Source organism: Solea senegalensis, linkage group LG1, assembly GCF_019176455.1.
Source record: "Solea senegalensis isolate Sse05_10M linkage group LG1, IFAPA_SoseM_1, whole genome shotgun sequence".
In the NCBI taxonomy this organism is placed as follows: domain Eukaryota; kingdom Metazoa; phylum Chordata; class Actinopteri; order Pleuronectiformes; family Soleidae; genus Solea; species Solea senegalensis.
Genome location: NC_058021.1, coordinates 1,621,758 through 1,645,245, shown reverse-complemented (window position 1 = coordinate 1,645,245; position 23,488 = coordinate 1,621,758). Strand labels below are relative to the sequence as shown.

Genomic DNA, 23,488 nt, shown 5'->3' with positions numbered 1-23,488 from the left:
ACTTTTCCGGAAACACAAAAAACACGTACCACACTGTACTAAACCGAACCGTTCCACTCACTTGCATGTGCAGTATGTGCAGTATGTAGGTACCAGTGGCCGACTGATTATCAGCTCTGGGAAAGCTCTTACTACTACTCTTACTACTTACTTACGCGGCCAATAGATGCACTATTAATGAAGTAGTCATTGGAGAGGTATGGAAACACACATCGCACATTATATAGTGCTATTGTTTAAAAAATGCTGTTCAGTTTTTATTTTGTTTACATTTTTGAATGATTGTTGTTACTGCACATTTCTTTTGAATAGTTGTGATATTTTATTAGCCTTTTTAAAATGCACGATTGGTTGACCTCTGGCAAACACTATGAGAGAGGCACGTGACGATCTGCTTCATATTAAGAAATACAACAAAACAGCAGCTGATCAGAGACAGACTGTGAGCATTCAGACAACTGAATGTGATTGTTTCAATCAGGATGGATATGGATGTTAATACCAGGTGTAAACAGGGTCTATGTGTTAAATTTGATCACTTATTTTTTAAGCCTCTCTTTCCTTCTACCCTATAAAGAATCAAAATCTATTTGTCTATTTGTATTATCTAACCATCTTAATCGAATCGTCATTGACAGGACCTAGAATTAGCTGTCAGCTAGCAACCAGACCTCATTTTCAAAACAAGAGCAAAGCCCACTGTTGTGGTCATCTCAGCAAACTTACCGCCAAAGATTCAGGAGATACTTTGATTGGGGTTCTCCAAGAAGCTGAAGAAGAAAGACGGACACTTTCATTTACTGATTACATTTAATACAACTTATGGATGTTTTTATGACGTACATGTGCCAACACGCAACCGTTACATTCTGTATTTGTGTCAATATTTCCTTTTATAACACTGTGCCAATAAAAGTCTGCTTGAAAGATCACATTATGAGCTGAACTTACCCAGCAGGTTCTGGACCAGCTGTGGATTAGGCATCAGGGGTTCAGACTGTGTGTAGATGGAGTATTTGCTGTGTTGAATCTGTCTCAGTGCTTCAAAGTTGCCGAGCAGTATATCACACAGCCACTGGGCATTCACACATGGGATTTTCCACTCTTTGGCCTTCTCATATTTAAGTCCACAAGGTCTGAATAGAGATGAGTGAGACATCACAAACACTCGCTCAAGTTTAGTGAATACTGAAGTCTTCATTTTACTAAGCACTTTGCCTTCATAGCGATATACGACAGAGTGGCGACTCTCTGAAACTCATTATAAACACCTCAGCTGCCTGATGTGACCACTACAGTGTACTCTAACACTTTTACTACACTGTAACACAAAGTTAGTGATGTTTAATTTAAAAGGGAGTGCTCTGTGTTTTACAGTCTTACTCTTTACAGATGAGGACGGTATTACTACGACACAGATATCCAGTGTATCTGGCACCAGCCAGGTAGGCCATCAACTTCAGGTCATCTCTGTCAGCATCCACAAAACCTGTCACTGATATGATCTGCGAGAAAAAGACAGTAAAGTATGTTACGATAAAGCGCAGGTGGGCATGTGTGAGAACATGTGTCATTACAACATTTAAGAAGCCCCGAAGCACTAATGATTCTGTCATAATACTGAATCACAGATGGTTCAACGTGCAAACATTATATACAGTGCCTATCATAAGTATTCACCCCCTTGGATGTTATACCCTTCTATTGCTTTCATAAATCAATCATGGTCAATAAAACTCGTCTTTTTTCCACACACAAATTTATTGGCAAGAACTCTTTAATGTCAAAGTGAAAACAGATTCCTACAAAGTAATTTTAATGAAACAAAAATATATAAAGAAATATAATTGTTTGCATAATTATTCACCTCCTTTTTAATTTAGTGGTCTAATTCAATAGAGGTCCATCCAATTGTTGCCAATAGTCTCACAAATAGTGAAATGAAGATCAGTTGAGTGGTGTGGGTGTGTCTCAAGTGATTAAGGTATAAAACACCTGTGTCTGAAGGGTCCAGAGACTGGTTGATCAGTATTCTTGGCTACATTATACCATGAAGACAGAAGAACACTCCAAGCAACTCAGGGAAAGGATTATTAAAAAGTACAATTCAGGGGATGGATACCAAAAAATTTCCAAGGCATTGAACATCCCCCGGAGTTCAGTGAAATCAATCATCAAGATCAGGCCGTCCTAAACTGAGTGACCATGCAAGTAGGAGACTAGTGAGAGAAGCCACCAAGACCCCTACGACTACTCTGAAGGAGTTACAGACGGGAGAGACTGTGCATATAGCAACTGCTGCCGGGTTCTTCACTGTTGAAGAAAATTCATATTAGATCTCGACTAGATGACTCCATGGTCAAGTGGAAGAAGATTCTTTGGTCTGATGAGACAAAAATTGAGCTTTTTGGCCATCAAACAATTATTTTTCTTTATATAATTTTGTTTCATTAACATTACTTTATAGAAATCTGTTTTCACGTTGACATTAAAGAGTTTTTTCCAATACATTTTTGTGTGAAAAAAGCCACATTTTATTGACCATGATTGATTTATGAAAGCAATAAAAGGGGAAAACATCCAAGGAGGTGAATACTGTAATTGTAGCCACCAGCCCCGCTGTCTGTCTGTCTGACTGAGTGAGTAAGGCTTCACTTCAAAATCTTTTAAAATCAGAGCTGTACAGATACTGACATGATGACATGGAAAAAACTTTTTCAGAATCAGAACTTTGTATGTGGATGTTGGACTCACATGCTGAGAGCAGGGTTTGGCTCCAGGAGGGAAGGCGAAGGGCAGATGTAACGTGCGATGAGGAGGAGCCATCCTCCTCTTTTTCAGTACAGTGTTGAGCCAGTGAGCTGTTACACAGCGCTTACCCTCTCTTAGTGCCTGGGAGAGAGAACACCACACACTTCAACAATGACAAGTTTTTACAAAATGATGGTGCATTAGAGCTCCATATATATTTAGCTGTAAGGTAAACTTTATCCATTTCTCACTTTGTGAGCTCCTATTCTCACTTCTATTATAGCATGACCACAGGATGACACGGGAAACACACGATGAGATAAAAATAAAAAATACGTTTTAAAGAAATGATTTTATAGTTAGGTTCGCTTGTCTCATGTTTTTTTTTACTTTTAAAAACAGTGACTAGCGACAAATCTTGCAACTTCCTGTCATAAAAATAAATACTACGAAAATGACGCACAATTCTGCAAAACGAGTGGGATCCATCTAATTGTATTTACTGCGGGCATACTGTAGAGTCCCGAGACGCCATTGTGATTGACCACAACATGAAGTGAACCAGCTTGCTATGATAGAAAACAAAAGGATAAACACTAAGTTATCTAGAATATACTACAGGCGCCTAATCTCTGTCAATGCAAAGTTTATACATGAATGAGAAAGACATGCTTACCTGTACATACATGTTACTGACTTGGCTCTCACACAGCAGATGTGTGCATCGGCTGGTCAGCGTGGGGTCTACAGCACCTCCACACGCCTGGATGACCTGACGCAGATCAGAAAACATCAACTAGTCCACAACGTCCATTTCCTTTTACTATGTTTTTATCTTGTTACACAAAGTGTTAAATACAGCATATACACACACATATGAAACTGAATATATTACATTCAAACAACACACAACGCACATTTCTATGAACAATCACAACATGTTTCTTACCCTCTTCCAGGTGGCCAGCAGTTGTTTATCAGCCATCTGTTCTGGGTAGTCAGCAACAGCAAATACACAACCCAACAGGAAGCCATCTTGGGGAACTGACAAAAAGCAACAATAACACAAGTGACTGAAGGTCCAAGCAAACCAAGCAGTGGTCAACACCTCATTGGCCTTGCAGATCAGATCATTAGAAGAACGTTTCCCACACAATGAATGAAGTTCATTAACAGTGGTACAGCCCGGGACGCACAGCCCCCAACGAGGGGCATCACCATCTCGACCTTCGAGAGCAAAGGTGGAATTAAGGATTTAACCACAGTTGTAGCACAACTACACATCACAGTCTCCCTCTAACCCCGAAGCTGCTGCCAGCTCACAGTAAACATAACAACTGCTGATTTGGGGACAAGAAAACCACAGTGTGCGAGCTATGTTATGTTCATTTAGCATAGCACAGAACATCCAAGCTTCAACTTGCGCTCACTAAAGTGATCATGAGCACCATCGGCGTGTGGAGTTCAGCATTTAGAATCAGAATCACCATTACTGTCATTATACAGTGTACACTGAGATTAAAGGACAGCTCTAGTAGTGCAAGTGAAGAGATAAAGAGTAGAAGAAGAAACAACAAAACAGTGCACCAATAACTTCGATAAAAATTAGAAGGATATGTAAAAAAGTATTCAAAGTATTTACAGTGGGAGCCAGTAAGGGAAATATGCAGTATATGATAGTGCATACAGTACATGCACATACATCCACTCTGCTGTTGTACAGCAGAGTGGATGTATGTGGGGTGTGTGTATTGCACTGATAAGAAGTGTAAGAATATTGCAGATTGGAAGAGTTACTTAGTGTTAAGCGCTCTTTACTGGATAATGTTAGAATCATAGTGTTAATGAATTGTTTAAATAGGGCCTTGGTGTGGTACATTGTATATAAATGATGGACATTCTCTCACTCATGACACCATGTAGACAATCGAAACGAGGATTAAAACAATGAAATGTCATGTTATCATGCAATAAAAGAGAGAAAAAAGATCAAATGTTGGGAAATTTGAGCTCGTTTCTAGAACTCAAACAATTAATCGATTATTAATTGATTACTAATCGACAACTATTTTGATAATCCATTAATCGGTTTGAAGATTTTTTCATGATTAAAACAAGATTTCTGATTGTTTAAGCTTCTTAAATGTGAGTATTTTCTTCATTTCTTTGCTCTGGAGAACAAAGAAATCATTAAAAGTGAATCATTTTGTGGACAAAACAAGACATTTGAGAGCATCATCATTTCCAGGTTTGACGAACACCAATCAACATTTTTTAAGGTTTTCTGATATTTTTTGGTCCAAACGATTCATTGAGAAAATAATCGACAGATTCATCGATTATAAAAATCAACGCTAGTTGCAACTCTAGTTGTTTAATTTATCAGGGCACAGCCAGATTTCACCAAATCAAATTGGCAAAATGGCACATGAGGCAGGAAGGGGCGGGGCCTCCTGTATGGTATGGATGCCTCGTTGGCCATTTACAACTCTGGCTTTTGCAAAATCGACATTATAAAATGCAAATCTCATGTAAATTCCAAGGACAATTTTGCCCACTTTGCCACGGCTAATCTACACTGGCATCCACAGCAACTCATACATTTACATTTATATTTGGGCAGCCCGTGGCCAAGTGGAAAGGGAACTGGGCGTGTAACTGGAGGGTCGCCGGTTCAAGTCCCCACCAGGTCAAAAGAGCTGGGGTATCCCTGAGCAAAGTACCCAACCCCCATTACTCCCTGGGCGCAACTCAGTGTGGCTGCCCACTGCTCCTAATTCTAGGATGGGTCAAATGCAGAGAAATAATAATTTCCCTAAGGGGACTAATAAAGTTTTAGATTTAAACCTTCTTCCAAACTAGATGGATTCAGATAGCTATGTGGTCATGTGACCGACGCAACACGAAAGTCAAACCGCTCCAGGTGATGCGCGCATCAGCCGATGATGAACTGAACAGGATGTCTCGAGCTAAACAGACGTCTCTGGGGCAGTTTTTGGTTAAACGGTGAAGGGATTTGGGGGAAATCTACCCTGACTGGGGCAAAGCTGGGGAAGATCAGCACCATGATTCCAGATTCTCTCCAAAACTGAATCAGAGCGGCCCCAAGAAGCCGTCTCAGCGAAGAAAAACTGACAACATTGATGAGGATTGTAAGTCATGACAAAGACGTGAACGATTCTGATTTCATGAAAGCAGCCGAACACTTCAACGAAACACCGATACAAACTGACACAAGCGGAGAATCGTGACATTTGGAGCCGTGTATTTTCATTGATTTATTTCAAAGTTAGCACAAGAGGAGACGCTTATCGCTCTTAGCGTTCTTGCGTTAACTTTGAAAATCATCATTTAAATGTTTGACGAAATGTTTTTACCAATTACTGTCAATGAAAAGTTACTCAAGTCTGAAAAGACGCTAGTACACGATCTGTCTTTAGAGAGTTCACACACGCTGTCGAATCTAAAACAAACAATATTTTGGACAATGTTTCCACTATGCATAGACACATCTACAAAGCCCCACCCCTCCCCCACCTCGCGTCCTCAGACCACATCACTGTCATGCTAATGCCAGCATACAGACCACTGGTTAAAGTAAAAAAAAACAGCAACAGGGGTCCTCAGAGGCCGACGACACAACCGTGGTAGTAATGAGACAAATTTACAGGAGCGAGGTGACGAGGCTGAGCGTGAGCTGCAAGGACAACCATCTCTGCCTGAACCTGAAGAAGACCAAGGGGATTGTTGTGAACTTCAGGAGAGTGCACATCCAACATGCTCCACTCACTATCGACCGTGCTGCAGTGGAGAGGGTAAGCAGCACCAAGTTCCTGGGTGTGCGTGTCACCGAACGCCTGTCCTGGAGTAACAACATCGCCTGTACTTTCCCCGCAAACTGAGAAGAGCCAGAGCCCCGGCCCCTATCGTGCACACCTTCTACAGAGGCAGCGGGAGAGCAGCTGAGAGGATTATTGGTGTCTCTCTCCCTTCCCTTATGGACATTTACACCACTCGCCTCACCCGCAGAGCCATCAGGATGGCTGGTGACTCCACCCACCCCATCCCACAGTCTCTTCAGCCAGCTGCCGTCAGACAATCTGACTCTCTTGAGGCATCAAAACTTAAAACTTACTTTCTTATCTGACCGATACCAGGGCTGGTCTCAGTCTTAATGACATTACAATTGCAACTAACGGCTTTCCACGATACAGTTCCAGCATGACTCGGGATGGGACCTTGTCTTTCTTAGTACCTGCTATGGCGAGGTACCACGCGAGCTGAGCAAATACTACAATGTCACATTGACAGTCATGAGCATGACGCCCAACACAGAGATCCGAAATGATGGAATTAGATTTGTGTCAATACTTTCAAACTACACTTTTTAAGAAGCAAATAACATATCAATTTAATCATTCAAAAATGTTGTATTTAATTGTTTGAAAATACACTTGTTCTTTGTGTCGTGGTTTTTGTTTGTGGGCGGGCCTTAGGAAGCTGTCTGCTGATTGGCTGGAGTTTTATATGATACAAGCTTTGTTGTTGCCGCCATATTTAGCAAAGGTTGCCCAGAGCATCAAGCGTTGACCTGCCATGGCTGGAGTTAACGACACAGCATGCCACATGTCATCACCTGATGTTGGTTACAGTGAGATTATTAGGCACTGGCTGTAAAACCAAGAGTCTAAGGACAGAGAGTGGCAAGTTACAGTATGTTCAGATTGTAAAACCCACCAAAGCCAACTGTGATTTGTGAGTTTAGGCTCTACCACGATACATTTGATTTGATTTCAACTCCATTCCTCAGTGGAAACATTATCTATACGTTGTATACGTTTGGTTATACTCACTGTCTTGTCCTGGCTCATGTCCAAACAGCTGGGAAATGTGAGGAGGCTGCTGGAGCTGAGGTTGCACTGTTGTCATGGTCTGCTGCTGCAGGGCTTGCTGGTGCTGGTTCTGCATGTGCTGCTGCATCTGCTGCATGTGGTGTTGTTGTATGTAATGCTGCTGCTGCTGCTGCTGCTGCTGAAGATGTAGCTGCTGTTGATTTTGCTGTTGCTGCAACATCTGCAGATGCTGCTGCTGCTGGAACTGTTGGAGCTGTTGCTGCAAAGCCTGCTGCTGCAACTGCTGTAAACCAGGCCGTGGGAGCTGCTGAGGCCGCAGCTGCTGCTGCTGCTGGGAGAATGCATTCTGCTGCTGCTGCTGCTGCTGCTGCTGCTGCTGCTGCTGAGAAAACACCTGTTGGTGCATATGCTGTTGTTGCTGCAGAAAATGTTGCTGCTGTTGGGGCAACTGTGGGAAACCTTGCTGCTGCTGTGCAGCCTGTGATTGGTGCGGCTGCGGCTGCGGCTGCTGCTGCTGCTGCTGCTGCTGCTGCTGCTGCTGCTGATGTTGCTGATGGTGATGTAGCTGCATCATCTGATGCTGCTGCTGAAGGTGCATTATGGGGTTTTGGGGTTGTTGTGGTAACTGCGGATGCTGTTGCTGGACAGCCTGTTGGGACTGCTGCAGTAAGTGTTGCTGCTGCTCCGTTGCGAGTGGCTGGCTGGCCACTTTAGACTGACCGAACAGAAGAGGGTTGGTATTGGTGGAGATTTGAGCATGACTCTGATTGGCTTGCTGTTCCAGGGACTTTGTCTGATTGGCTGTCAGATTGTGGAGGATCTGTACCAAAGGAGGTCAAACAAAGAGAATTTAGTGTCAAGAAAATACTGACATACATGAGTCACTGCATGTTGTACTACAATAATGGTTAAGATGCCATGAATGACAGAGTTCAGGTTTCCGTGGTTATATGAGCTACAGTCTCCCACAAAAGTGCTGCCTAATGGCTGTGCCAGCAACTTGTGAATGGTAATACAGACACACATATGTATGTAAATGTGAGTGAATGTGTAAATGGAAAAACTGTCGTGTATAGCAGCAAAACTAGAAAAGCGCTAGAAAACCACAGACCATGGCATGTTTGCTCTCACTGTAAACAATGATGCCCACAAGGAAACGAGGAAAAAGAAAAGCCACCAAAAAGTTCACCAAGTAAAATCTTACAAAAATGAAGAATATGCAAATGAACTTTGCAAACTGCTCACTCTCCTGCACCAATGTCCCTATAGAACGTCCACCTTTTTTAGATGGCAGGGTCACATGGGCTGCTGATCTACTGTTACACTGGTTGGAAAATGTAAACCTGAACCAGGAATATCAAACACTGACGTAAAACTGTATTCATTAAGTAAAAGATTTAAGATTTCCTACATGCAAACAAAAGACGCATTTCTCTTAAATACTGTTGTTAGTGAGCAGCAAACCTTCACTACAACAATCCATACACCTGGCAGGTGAGACGAGTAACAATTACAGGGGGGCGGAGCAGATTCTGGATTGTGGCCTGTGGAATACTGCTTTATTTTTTTTATCAGACCAATGGACGTCTCCTCCTCAGGGTCTAACATGGAGCCCGCTGTCACAGTCGTTGATTCAAAGCAAGGCTGTGCATAATTACACAAGCATGAGGTGATGGTGCTGGTGAAGGAGCTGAGCGTGATATCACTGCACATTGACATCAATAAAATCTACCTGTGTCTGCTGTCCATAGCTTATGTCTGCCAATACCATGACCCCTCCACCATGAGCCACACTTCTCATGACACTGAGATAAGAAAACTGCTCGCCAACCCCACACCATACCCACTGGTCACCATCTATCTGCCCTAAGCAGTGTAAACAGGGATTCATCTGTGAAGAGATCACTTCTCCAAAGTGCATAACACCATCAATGTTCATGTCTGCAGTTACACCTGCAGTCAGGTCGAGACCTGAGCACTCGGCTTCCATAAGATTATTTTTGACCGTTTCCTCAGAAGTGAAGCATCTGTGCGATGGAACTGATCAGCTGCCTGGACGGTTGATCTGAGGTGAAGACCAGGGGGGCAAAAACTGCAGAGTTCATTTTGCACTTGGAATCCACAGAGATCGAGCATCATCGTAAAACCTAACAGACTGAATTGACCCGATCGCTGCAATGCCCCCATTTGCTTTCATGAGTGGAAAAAGCGGGAGCAGACAGTATTCCAGACCTACAGTAACCCTGCACCCGCAAATTTGAGAATACGCAGACATCACAATAAAAGCATGTCAAATGAAAAAGATAAGCAAGGTTTCAGTCCTGTACCTGATATGAAGTGATCACTTCACAAGCAGAATCCATTGCCTGCGAGTTCCCATAGCTCCATCTTCTATACTTGCTTTAAGCACAATCTATGGCAGTGATCCACTTTTACTGTCACTCAAGATCTTTGGGAATCTGGTAGACCAAAGAGGCAAATTAAGAGTTGCCTGACAGACGGTCTGGTATGCACGTCGGCTTCAACCATTTGAACAAAGCAGATTCTGGCCAAAATGGTGATGTTTTGTTTCTGAGTGTTGCACGGACAGGATTGTGCAACATCAGCGACCACAACTCTATTTCCCGCTCCTTCAAAAGAGGTGGCGTGACGTTGTGTTTCATGAAAGAACTGCACAGTTATTTGTCATCAGACCAATGGACATGTGCAATGATCATGCAACATCTAAAGGTATGAGGTGCCAGGAGGCTGGGTTACTGTTGTTAATGGTGCAGTGCTCACTAAAATAGACTAACAACTATTTGTGAATCAAATTTAAGAGAACTCAGCCTTTCGTTTGCAAATAGGAAATATTACATTTTTTACTATACTTCATGGGAAACGTAGAAGTGTTTTTGTTGAGTGTAAATTTGACGACTTTCTCTATGGACATTGGTGTGGGACAGTGCAAAAAACATGTAAATATAGATTCAATTAAAATCTAAAAACATATGAATCCCTAAAAATACTGAGAAAAAACCCAGCAACATTTTAGATTGTTAGTCCCTGTTTTCATGCTTCCAATGCTCCTCAAGAATATTCTGAGCTTTTCTAAAGGAGCATGTTTACTAACTGTCCTCCAGGGAGGAGAGAGGACAACTGGAGACAAAGTCAAAACAAAGCTGTTGTAGATAAATGTAAGTAAAGGCTTTTTTTGTTTACATGTGCCACGTTGGCAGGTTGACTGGCTGGTTGCAGGTCAGAGCTGACAGTCATGTTGCGGAGGATTCTGGCAGCTGGACTCCACGCAGAGTTCCCCCCCGGAACTGACACACCTTCAAAACAGAAAGAGGTTAAAGGTGAGCACAAGGCTGAGTTAGGAAGAAGTAACACCAGGTACCGTAAAATCATTAGACTAAATGTGTTCTCATCTGTCCCCTCTCCAATGGTAAATGATAGGGCTGGGCGATATCTCGATATTTTAACACATGTCGATATATTTCTAAACGAGATATAACACGGGACAATTCGCTTATATCAATATAGTTCATTTTGCGTTAAAATGACAATACATGGGCCGCAAGTTCGCAGCTATTTCTCCTCTCCCTGCGTCCCTACAGGCAGACACACACACACACCAGGACATCGCACCCATGGGGGATGTGGGTGTTTTAACACCCACACTTTTCCCGGTGAGAGGGTTCAACACCCACACTTTTTCTGCAGTTTTTCCTCAGTTTTGCCTCACTACGCTCCGCGTCTGCGCTTGCTGCGGCTGCCTCTTCTCCCCCTCCACTCCTCCTCACCCCCTCCCTCTCCTGTCGTTGCCTCAAACATGACACCGGCTTTGAGTGTGACCAGCTGATGTAAATTTTTTTCAAGGAGCATTTTTATTTCAGTGACCTCTGACCTTTGGCATGTGGCTTAAACCTATAATGGATTGTTTGCTTATTTTTTAAAGGGTTTGCCTCTGGAAAACATTTGATCTAATATGCTATAATGCTTTGGGGGAAACCCCTTTGAGAATCGCCATTCAGCTAAAAAATATCCAGATATGACTTTTAGTCTATATCGCCCAACCCTAGTAAATGATATGTATTTATATCGTGCCGTTCTGGTATGGATGAACATTAAAATCTGCTTTACACTCGCTTTGCCATTCACACCCATTCACTCACATGGATACAGCACATCTTTCAGAACCATTCACACCACCAGCACGGCCGTCGGGAGCAACGTAGACTAGCAGAGGTATTGCACCTACAACCTTCCAGTTGAAAGAAGACTCCGCCTACCACTGAGCTACCGTCGCTCTCTGATGTAATTCACATGAATGATCAAACCTTCATTGTGTATCAGTGACACAGTTATTGTTTGAAACACTGGTGAGTCAGCTTCACTACACTTGTTCCTTTAATCCTTCAACTTGAATATTACACAGTCTGACACAGAAAGGATTAAAGGAAACCTGTCAGCATCACTGTGTGTTGGTCCTGACGTACTGACCCTGCCGGGCGCTCTGACTGATGGCAGCAGCTGCAGAGCGAGCCTCTGTAGGTGGTGCTGCTCCACTGCCAGGTAAAGGGGGCACCGTGGCACACAGGTTGATCATCGCACTGCCTGTAGACAACACCGGGTCTTTGCTGGCGGGGGGGCCACCCCGCCTCCTGGCCGTGCCCGACAGATTAGGGGGTGCTAGTGCTACAACCTCAGCTGGTGTCCAGTTGAGGTTGGTGCCCTCCTTCTCTGTGGAGGAGTCGTCATCAGAGTCGTCGAACATTCGCTCGCTGCGGTGCTCGGGTTTTCGTGGTGAGGAAGTCGGAGAAACGGAATAGAGTTTTTTGGGCCCCGGTCTTCTGCGGGGACTGGACTCCTCACTGGACGAGCCTCCGCTGGACTGCTGGGTCTGCCTGGGACTGTAGCTTCCACACGAATGGGAGTGTTGGTCGTAAAACTCTCCCTCACTCTCCTCCTCTTCCTCAGGCTCCATGTATGTGAGTCTAGGGTGATACAGTGCTTCATCCTTCCTGCCTTTGTCTGGAGAAGAGCAGGAGAAGAGCTATTATTATTATTATCAGACACTAATGACATGTTTGCATTACTCACGCATGCACACACGCGAGGTTCAGCCAAGACTATGAGAATTATATATTGTACTATACGTGTGATTTATTGTTTTAGCAATGCTAATGCTAGAATGACCATAAAGAATACATTTAACCAGTTCATATACAAACTGTAAATAGTACAGACCAAGATATCCACCTGCTCCAATCCTATTCTTATGTTACATTTAGAAATGTTTGGTAACTTGTCTGTTTTATCGTCCTTGTCATGACTTCTTTTTCTGATTGAAGTGTAAACGCACAGAACTAACCCGTGTTCAGTGTGACTTCCCCTTACACTTGAGCGTAACTCTTTCCATCTGTAACCTGGAGTATCCCCTATTGTGGCCAACTGCTATTTTAATTACACTCCCTGGGCTTCACATATTAAACTTGAAGACTACTTACATTTTTTTTCAGTCTATTTATGGCAATATGACGATCCACGTTGACATCGCAACACTGTTTGCATCCCTTCTAATAATGATGACTTAAAAACGGGACAGCCACAGCTAGACTTTGGTCCACATCTATACAATATTATATACATACACATATACAATTATTATCATTATTAATAATAATAATAATGATAACAATAATAATAATAGATAGGGTACTATGATGTACATGTATTAACAAAAGAGTACATGAATGCAGGAAGAGCACCAACCTTTAACAGAATCTATTATCCAGTCTAGGGTGACAACTTTGATATCTGGGTGTTTCAGGGCACAGTCCAACTTGGGCTGGAGGGAAACAAACACATGATTGCTGAACAGAATTCATTTTCCATTACATGAGTCTGTGTTAATGTGAGATCAGAAATATCACATTTACCCCCTTTGGTTCCTTAAGCACTAAGTGGGTGACCTTCTTGTTGAGGTTAAGCTGACACTCTCCTCCATAAAATGTTATGTAAGCCCACAAGGCATTGAGATCATCTGGAAGCTGCGTATAAGAAAAGGTCACATCAGGGTACAGGTGTTCACGGCGTGACTGCACCAACCTCTAGTATTTACATGCACTGAATCTCTTGAAAACATGTGACATGGAGAACGTTACCCTGGGAAGACAAGCTGTCACACCAAAGAATATCTGTCCCGACTCTGGGGAAAATCCAGTAACTCTGTGGATTTCTGGGTTATGGAAAAACAACAGGAAAGTGATGCTACTCTTACTGAGACACCTTTATATTTGCAGAATATCAATTTCTGTAATTCTAAATATTAACATTAAGCTGAGCTAACACTTTTCAACCTTCAGTGTTTAGGATCGATGACTGATTTCACACTCCCTTCACATGACACAAATTATTGTTGGCAAGGATCACACAACGTCCGGGTACGTCGTGGACATGTGAGATCGGAATTCATCACAAATAATGGAAACAACATACTGTACATGATGATGGATCATAAGGATCATGATTTCAGCTACATTTGACTTGATGGTGGAAGGATACGGTAACAGGTCTCCACATCGAACTGAGAGGATCACCCAGGACGGCTGTAAGATATAAAGGCAGTTAATACAAATGTATAGAGCAGTAAAAAAAAAAAAAAAAACATTTAGAAAATGTAGGACCAGGTCATAGGGTAGAGTAACTGACGCCCATGATCTACCCACGTCTCTGCAGTGGTGCATGTAGACTAGGGATGCACGATATATCGGCATTAATATTGGTATCGGCCGATGTTCGTCATTTTTTAACATATCGGCATCGGCGCAATGAGTAAAACTGCGCCGATTTTAACAACCGATGTTTATACCCGTCAAATTGCTGTTTGTGTATGTGTGTCGGGAAGGGGACAGTGTCAGTGACGCAAGCGCAGCACAAGGTGTGTGTGTGTGTGTGTGTGTGTGTTGAGGAGAGAGAATGTCGGCGGTGTGGGCGATTTTTCAGGGTGTCAATAGAAGATACAAAGGTAATGCGAGGAGTGTTCCGTGTCAAGTCATTCAATACCACAAATTTGATTATGTCATTTGAAAAACCGCCACCCAGAAGTACACAAACAACGGCAGGAAGCTAACGCTAGTAACATTAGGCAGCAGACAAAAAAGAAAGCAGCGCAGCTGGGACTCGACCAAAGGAAGACAGTGGCCAGGGCAATAACGATCAAGGTAATGGAAATGATTGCTCTTGACGACCAGCCGAGGGTTCCGACGGTTGATAGCGCATATTGAACCCCGCAACAACCTGCCAAGTCGGCGCTACTTTTCCGATGTTTTGCAATTGAATAAATATCTGGTTGCCATGAATACTGGCAAGTTTGATAAAGTATTTTAACATGTTTTCTTTTATTATGGCAGCTCTTAGTAGAGCTTGTCAGGTATTGTTTCTCATATCTGTTGTGTAGTTTTATTGTTAAGGGAAGTGGAGCGGTTGTTGTTGCCGGAAGGAAGGGTTGTTGACTTTATTTACTTACCCAGTATATACGCCCTTATCTCAGTTACAGTAACTTTGGCAGGGTATTATTTTTATTTATGTTCATGTTTCTAATTTATGATCCAAACTTTCTCACGGGAGTTTAGTGAGTTGAGGGAGTTAAACTGTACTTTAATTTAGTTACACACTTGCTACAAGTGGTAAAGGTTTCTAAAAACCTTTACTTGTAGTTGGTTACTTGTGTCTTATGTGACCTTGTTATTTGGAGGTAAAACATGTTTTGAAAATAAAGAAAGACATTCAAAAATTCAGCTTGCATGATTTTCATTCTGTACAAACTTTTAAAAACATACATCGATATCGGTAAATATCGGTTATCGGCCATAGCACCAATATTAATATCGGATATCGGTATCGGTGGAAATAGTCATATCGGTGCATCCCTAATGTAGACAATCACAATTTGTTTGGCTTAGAATTGAGATCACGATTCTCTGGCACGACTTTTTTCTATCGCACTTATGAACAAAAGATTAGAAACATTCAAGTAAAGTGCCAAACAGTGTGATTTCTTCTAGAGTTGTTCCGATTCCGATAACGGTATCGGAAATGCCTCCAATACTGCCGAAAATGTGGGCATCAATATCGGCGAGTACTGGAGTCCACGCACCGATCCGATACCACGTAATTTATTAGAGCTCCGTTAGCTCTGACACGGTTCTTCTTCGCCGCTCTTGAAAGAGTTGCGCTGTCACCCGTTCATTCTCATGTTGCTGTAGTTGTAGCCTTCATTTCATTCACATACAGATACTTTTACATGCATTCAGATTTAGCCTAGACACTAAAATGACTGTAAAAGCAGTGGTTAAAGTGTCAATACCATTGATATTGTCGTGCAATATGAACATTTGTGAACATGGACGCCAAAATACAAATGCAGCGTGAACCAGATGTTGTGCACGCCATGAACCGAACCGACCTATTGATGCATGTGCCCTTGCTGTGGGAAACATACTCTTTTTATGATTCATTCTGCCCCTAATTTATATAGCGAGCTAAGAACACTTAGAATAGGAGGTGTGATGTTATGAAATAATAACTGAACACTTAAAAATGCATGGACTGACCAGGACCAAAGTGAGTGTAATATAGCACAAGCATTACCTTGACAACTGGCAGATCAAAGACCTCTCTGGACTCGCTCACTTCTGGGTTGTCTCCGTCTTCTGCAATGATGTGAGTGGCCAGAGCATTGTAGGACACTTCCTTCCCTTTTCCTGCTTTTAGAAGCTGCACAACCTGGAATATCAGCAGATGCTATCTCAGTCCAAGAGTGACTCAAACAGAAACCCGATTCATGACACCATCACCACAGACTAGACATTAAATAAAGAAATTAGGGTGTTTTCATCAAGCACAAAAAGTACTTTTCAACACATTTCTAGCCATTACAAAAGCAGCTCACGTTATAAGATGAAGCACGCAAGCAAGATTTACTTTGACAGACTTTACAGATGTAATTACAGCAAGAGAATAATCAACTCCATCTGAGGAGTAGGTTAATGCAACAGGAGGATTTAGTTGTTTGCAACAGAGTGAAATGGAAATGTCTTCCATATTTGATCAGCAAAGCAACAAATTACCTTCCGTCTTGGATGTTAGCGTGTGTTCCGATAAAATTATTAATAGGGATGCATGATAACTATCAGTACCAATCATTTTAGGCCCGATATTGGAAAGAATTACTTCACACAGATATGTGTGCAATAGATGTGCAGCTGAAGTTCCAAGAAGGAAGGCGTCTGCAGCCGGTATTCTGTTCTTCGATAAGGCATTTGAAAAAACGTCTGACTGAGACAATCAGCCATTCTCCACAAGTTGAAGCTACTGCATCATTTGGAGACACGTTATTAAGTTTCAAGCCACCGACTCTTTGCAGAAACATGCTTACCACAACTGTATAATGTGCTCACAACACACATTCATACGTTGATCTTTCATTCTGTAATATCTCTTTTATTGACTGATGCAGCTGAGTGAAACACATGAGCTTTAAGAGTCATAACTGTTGTTATTAGTGTTGTGATTACACTAATTACACTATGACTTTCTTCCAGCTTCTGAAAAATAACACAAAGTAGAAAATTAGTGGAAAAAGTTGAGCGAGCGCTCAGGTTAAGTTGAGCGCGCACAGAAGGGAGAGATTTGAAAGTGAGCACAGGAGCAAGATTTTGTGAGGGCATATAAGTAAAACTGGGTTAGAGGGGTTAAAATGAATAATTGCTAACGTGCAAATACAGAATATTGAGCACAGAATAAATTTTTTGCTCAAATGAAATTATAAATAATTTCTCTTCAAAATATAATTTCTGCGCTTGTAAAATATATTTTTCTGTGCTCAGAATCTCATGTTGTTCCTTCTTGAAGGTGGCCCAAATATAATGCCATAAAATGTCTGGTGGAAAAAAATGCCAAATAATGAAATGATTTAAGTATTAAGTATTCAGATACCTAAGAAATTAACAACAAGCGAACCAAACTATAAAATATTTGCTTTAAAAATGTATTTTTTATTTTATCTTGTCGAGAGTTTCATGTGTCATCATGTTTTTATAAATAAATAAATATGCACATGGAAACGTAAACTAAAGCAAACAGACATTATTCCCCTTTCTTTCCTCTAGCTCGGTTCAATCCATCTCCATTTGTGTTATTATATCAAATGTTTATGTCCCTTTGCGTTTTGTGTAATGTCATAGCCAGAGATGTATAGTAACGGCTATGAGCATGAACATATCTGAATTGGCATATTTCAATGTTTTAGTCCAATAATCGGTGATTGGTTTTGTGACAGCAACAGCAGCAGTAACAGCAGCAGCAGCAACAGCAGCAGCAACAGCAGCAGTAACAGCAGCAGCAGCACTCATAAACGCAGAATTTATCTCAAAATCATCTGCAAAGCCCTAGCAAGGAAATTGTAGAAAATCACCCCCTTCATAATTCACCCAGACCAGACAGGATTCATTAACGATAGACATTCAACGTATAATACATGCAGATTAATTGGTTTAAAGCTTTTTTCATGATTAAAACAAGATTTCCGATTGTTTAAGCTTCTTAAATGTGAATATCTCCTTCATTTCTTTGCTCCACATAACAAAGAAATCATTAAAAGTGAATCATGTTCATGACACCAGAACAAATTCCTTGTATGTGCAAATCATCGGTATAAAGCACTTCTGATTCTGATTCTGATTCATTTTGGTTTTGTGGAGAAAACAAGACATTTGAGAGCATCATCATTTCCAGGTTTGACGAACGCCGATCAACATTTGTTAAGGTTTTCTGATATTTCATGGACCAAACGATTCATCGAGAAAATAATTGGCAAATTCATTTATTATGAAAATAATCGTTAGTTGCAGCTCTAGTAGATATAACACTACTGTACAGTTTACACACTCACACATTAATAATCCTTTATTTATAGTGGGCTCCATCACACAGTGGCATCTACAGTTAAACACACACTTTCTGGTGGAATCCCACAAGCGTTGTCTTTATTTTGATACCAAGCTCATTCACACAGAGCTTGTAATTGCATAGATATCATCCTCTGTTTAGTTTGGGCACGTCATTTTCAAGCAGGGACCCCCAAAAAGGGTGAGTGGAGAATAGGTTACCATCACATACTATACCAGCATCAAACAAGACTTCAACACTATCATTTCTTTTATAATTATAATGACATTTCAGAGGACTGAACACTGTGTGTGACTGTTCTAGAGGTGGGCAATATGATGATATGAGATAAAGAAAGAATTCTTTATCTCATATTCTTTATCGAAAAATTGCATTAGGCCATATTGCGATTTCGATAAAATTTCGATTAGATTAATTTAGAGCTGAAGCGATTAATCGATTGCTAAATTAATCGGCAAGTATTTTGATGAACCATAAATCGGTTTAAAGCTTTTTTCAGTTTAAAACAACTGGCAGCTAGTGGTGCAATGGATCACAGCTGATCCGTACGGCTCACCCCCCACGGTTCGGTGCACGTAACCTGCGGATTGGCTGTTTTCGTCTGAAACGCAATGATTGGTTGAAATTGGTTTGGGGGGAAAAAAAGCCGGTTATGTGTTCACATGAATGCCGCATGTTTAACCTCTTTCTATAGCCTACAGTGATGGGAGCCCTTTCCTGCAGACTCAGACCAGGCTAAAGCCATTACTGACGCGATTGGGGTGTTTAGAGCTGCAGATATGAGGCCATACTCAGGTTGTGGAGAACAAAAGCTTTAAATTACCCTCGCGCTCCCACTTCATTATGAAGATCGAACCAGAACTTTATGCAAAAGAAAAGAAAAAAATTGTCGAGGAATTATCGGAGGCATCCTCTGTTGCCCTCACCACAGACGGGTCGGCCGAGCCACGGAAAGTTACAAGACTGCGACTGCTCAAGCTCATTTCAGTTACTTATACATAAATTGTGTGAGGGCGATTTATAAAATAACAGGTGTGATTTTAGAATAGGTGTAAGTATGTGCAGCGTAGTGTAGTCTACTGTAGTGAGTATACATATTTTATACAGTACATACAGTAGGAGCTTTAAAAAAAAATGACAGCTGATGTGAATGCTGTGTTGATATATAAAATGTTCAAATAATTCCCACGAAAAAAATGGGTCTGCTGTGCAAAGGTCCAAAGCTCTACATTCACTCCACCTCCAACAGCAGTTTCGCAGGTGGTTATATCCACTTGCTGCCCACTGAGAAGCAGACAGCTGAGGCAGTGCCGTCCCCTGGAGAACACACAATGCAAGACTTTACAGTCCGAGACCCAAGTGCATGCCGGAGGCTCTTGGAGTTTACGCTAGAAAATATTTTTGACGGCCCATGTGGCCGCTAATATTTTGAAATTCCGCCCATAAACGATCTTCTTTTTTTGCCATTTTTCAAAAAGTTTCCCGTAAAGACAGCATTGTTTCAGGAAATCTAAAACGTGTCAGGACTGTAAGTTGCTGCACAATTATCCTGCACGATTGACATCCACCTAACTGTATTTACTGCAGGCCGAGAGTTGCACACAAACAAAGAAAAGCAAGTGCACAGCGCACAAAAACTGACAAGAAGGAGCTGTAGATGTGCAGCCGACTGTGTGTGGAACAATCACTGCTCTGTAAAAAAACAGATCAGTGATCTCCTTCGTTTATTTTAGATTCAACACTTTTTTCACCCCGTGTGAAATCTCTAAAGACAGAACGTGTTCAAGGGTCTTTTCAGACTGACTTTAGTTACTTTTCAGTGACAGTAATTGGTGAATCTATCAAACATTCAAATGATGATTTTGAAGAGACAAGCGTCTCCTCTTGCGTTAACTTTGAAAATGGAAAGTATTTATATTGTGCTTTTCTAGCATTTTCTCGATGATAGATTCATACCCATCACATTGCTCCTGACGGACACTGACATGGGTTCAACAATAAAGGGGACATATTATACCCTATTTCCCCCATTAAAATAATTCCCTGGTGTCCTAACACACACCTTCTTCCAGGGGGTTTCTGATTTGTCCTTTTTACTGCGCTCACTCGCTCAGCTCCTGTTCCCTCCGCTCCATTCCTCTCCCCCTTCCTCCATTACTTCTCTGACAATATCAACATGGCAGCGTGCGCAGAAAACAGCGAGAGTGCCGTCACAGGAAGAGACGTCATACATAACGATTGAGCCGAACAGTGCCCAACTGTAAATCACTTAAAAACACTTAGGGACAGCACCGCTGATCGCCAGCGGAGAGCTGCATAAACAGCCGCTGTATGTGACTGTATCAGACTGAGTCTGTGCTCCGGTCATGGAGGACGTACTGAACAAATATTTTTAATTAGGACGTGTCAGAATGGTCAGTTATGAGCTCTATGTGACCTTTTCTTATAAGCGGTGCTGTCCCTAAGTGTTTTTCTCGTGACGGCACTCTCACTGTTTTCTGCGCATGCTGCCATGTTGATATTGTCAGAGAACTAGTGGAGGGAGGGGGAGACGAATAGAGCTGTAAAGCGCTGTAAAGAGGACAAATCAGAAACCCCCTGGAAGAAGTGGGTGTGTGTTTGCCTGTGTCTCATTTGCATATAAAGGGACCATGAACGAAAACCGAGCGTTCTGAAAGGGGCGGGTTTAGCAGGGTTATTGAACTGCTATGACGCTTCATACTTATGGTATTTTGACCAAAGCATGTCACTGACATGTTCATTAGGACACCAGGGAACTATTTTAATGAGGGAAATAGGGTATAATATGTCCCCTTTAAACGGTGGTAGAATCGTAAAATTTTTATTATTCACATCCAGTTAACCAGTTTAGAAAATCATTTAAATGACCTCTGCCACTTTCTGCTGACAGATTAAGGCAGATGACGGTGAGGACAATCCTGAGGAGTCGAAGACATGCCAATAAAACTGTCCTGCCCCCTTAACACTGAGCTAAAGTAGTACCTGGATGCCCCTCAACTGCCTCTCTCAGAAGACCCACTACAGTGGTGGAGGTCCCAGGAGCCAGGTTTCCCTCTTCTGTAAAAATTAGCCAAAAGTTTCGTCTGTCTCTCTGACACTAGTATTGCAGCAGAGAAATGATTCTCCACTGCTGAGGATAAAGTAACAGCAGAGCAGTATTACTCTATACCATGTTAATCAGCTTCTTTCCCAGCAGAATAACCTTATTAATAAGGATGGCCAGTAATTCTGCATAGTCAAAGCTGTGTTAAGCATCATTTTGGAATCATAACAAAAATGTTCATGTTATTTGAATTTGATTTCAGCTTTTACAAATCATTTAAAGGCTGGAAGTAATAAAAGCAGCTTCCTTGTTTCCTGGCATGGTTATTTAACAGGATTTTTTTATTTTTTTTATGTTGTAGTCACTGAGAATTTCAATTCAAGAGTTAAGCTATTTCTATTCTCAAGTTATTAATAGACCTGTCATGTAAGTTGGACTCTTTATTTTTTAAGTCAAATATGTGATATATCCATGTTACTTTACATGTTACATGTAATTATTTTCCCAGATTTACGTAGTAATTTTGAATTGAAAAGAATCAACCCTAATGTTATTATATAATACTGACAATAAAAGAAACCTCTATGCTAGTTATACAAAATAGTAAAATTGGCGTCCACACAGGCGTAGAATGAGACGGAATGCTAACAATAACATGTTGCTGCAGTCCGATCCTTCATGGGCATGTTTTAAAGACTGGGAATTAAGCAAAGAAAATCAGGGTTTTAATACTAACTTTGGAACATAAAGCAGTCTACGCGTCTGAGATCTGAACTAGTATAATGCTAAGCAGCTTTTGCATAACATATTTTCATTCAGCGAGCACTACTACACTTCTTACATTATGTACGACACAACACATGGTCAACCAGTATTTCCACCTCACTGTATTAAGATAGCCAGCTAGTTAGCTTCTCCTGCACGATTTTCAACAACGCTAGATGCTAGCTCGTTAGCATGCTACAGAGCTAGATGAAGCTTCCAGTCTCACCTTTTGGTCAATGTCCCCTACAACGTAGAATTTGACATCTTTGAATAGTTCACGGGAAACCGTAACCCCTTCTTCTGCCATGACTGTCCCAAAACTCAGTCATTAAAGCAGTCTGGAGGACAGCTTCTCACAACAGCGGACATTCCTGAATAATCCGCTCCGGACTCTCCGCTGCGCGCCAGCGCCAAACCGCCGAGCGACACTTGGACTGCAACATTCTCAGATGGCAGGGGGAGTCGTATTCCAGTTTGTTATTGTATAATAATGTTCTTCGCATTGTGCAAGTCTCTAATGCACTGTGTCTTTTCCACTTTACCTTTGCGTTAACAGGATATGGTCAAAAAGGTATTACTTGGACGAAAGCGGACAGTATTAACTTTATTACGAGCGTGTAATCCCCTGTGATCCCCTGTGTCAAGACGCGTCACCCAGATTTGGCTGCAACTCGACGCCATTCTTCTTCTTGTTGTTCTGATACATTTCCGGCAGGCTGTACGCGTAATGCTGCCCTCCACAGGAGGAAGTAGCACTTTTTATTCTACACTTTCACAGGGTTTATAATTGCACTAACACAATCTTATCTATTACAGCATTTTCTTTCTTTCTTTCTTTCTTTTTTTTAATAATCTGCCAATGCACAATGCTCCAGGCTTAACTCGATTAAAATAAAATTAGAATGAGTTTCATTTGCACACAGTGATAGTGAATAATGTCCTCAATCTTCTCCCAGATTTTTATCATCCTCCTGCTTTTAACAGAAGGCTGCAGAGAGAAATAAATAATGATGTATGTCTCTGCTCATCTGACTACTCTCGCTGCCACTGAAACTCCAATTTATCTTTGCAGAATCTAAAACACTCACACTTTGCTTTT

At 41.6% G+C, this 23,488-nt stretch overlaps 1 protein-coding gene across 1 annotated transcript in view; it reads right to left on the bottom strand.

Moving 5' to 3' along the window:
* The window catches only part of paxip1 (PAX interacting (with transcription-activation domain) protein 1), a 38,484-nt gene extending 15,603 nt beyond the window's left edge, over positions 1–22,881 (bottom strand). The window contains exons 1-15 of the mRNA XM_044026302.1: positions 22,616–22,881; positions 16,242–16,376; positions 14,154–14,197; positions 13,754–13,817; positions 13,529–13,639; positions 13,362–13,437; positions 12,090–12,620; positions 10,806–10,918; positions 7,605–8,424; positions 3,701–3,795; positions 3,428–3,523; positions 2,755–2,892; positions 1,384–1,505; positions 952–1,136; positions 727–770 (exon numbers count right to left, since the gene is read on the bottom strand). Of these exons, the coding sequence (XP_043882237.1) occupies positions 727–770; positions 952–1,136; positions 1,384–1,505; positions 2,755–2,892; positions 3,428–3,523; positions 3,701–3,795; positions 7,605–8,424; positions 10,806–10,918; positions 12,090–12,620; positions 13,362–13,437; positions 13,529–13,639; positions 13,754–13,817; positions 14,154–14,197; positions 16,242–16,376; positions 22,616–22,696 (2,655 nt within the window). The 5' untranslated portion in view covers positions 22,697–22,881. The remainder of the gene's footprint in view (positions 1–726; positions 771–951; positions 1,137–1,383; positions 1,506–2,754; positions 2,893–3,427; positions 3,524–3,700; positions 3,796–7,604; positions 8,425–10,805; positions 10,919–12,089; positions 12,621–13,361; positions 13,438–13,528; positions 13,640–13,753; positions 13,818–14,153; positions 14,198–16,241; positions 16,377–22,615) is intronic.
* Between the last annotated feature and the right edge of the window lie 607 nt (positions 22,882–23,488).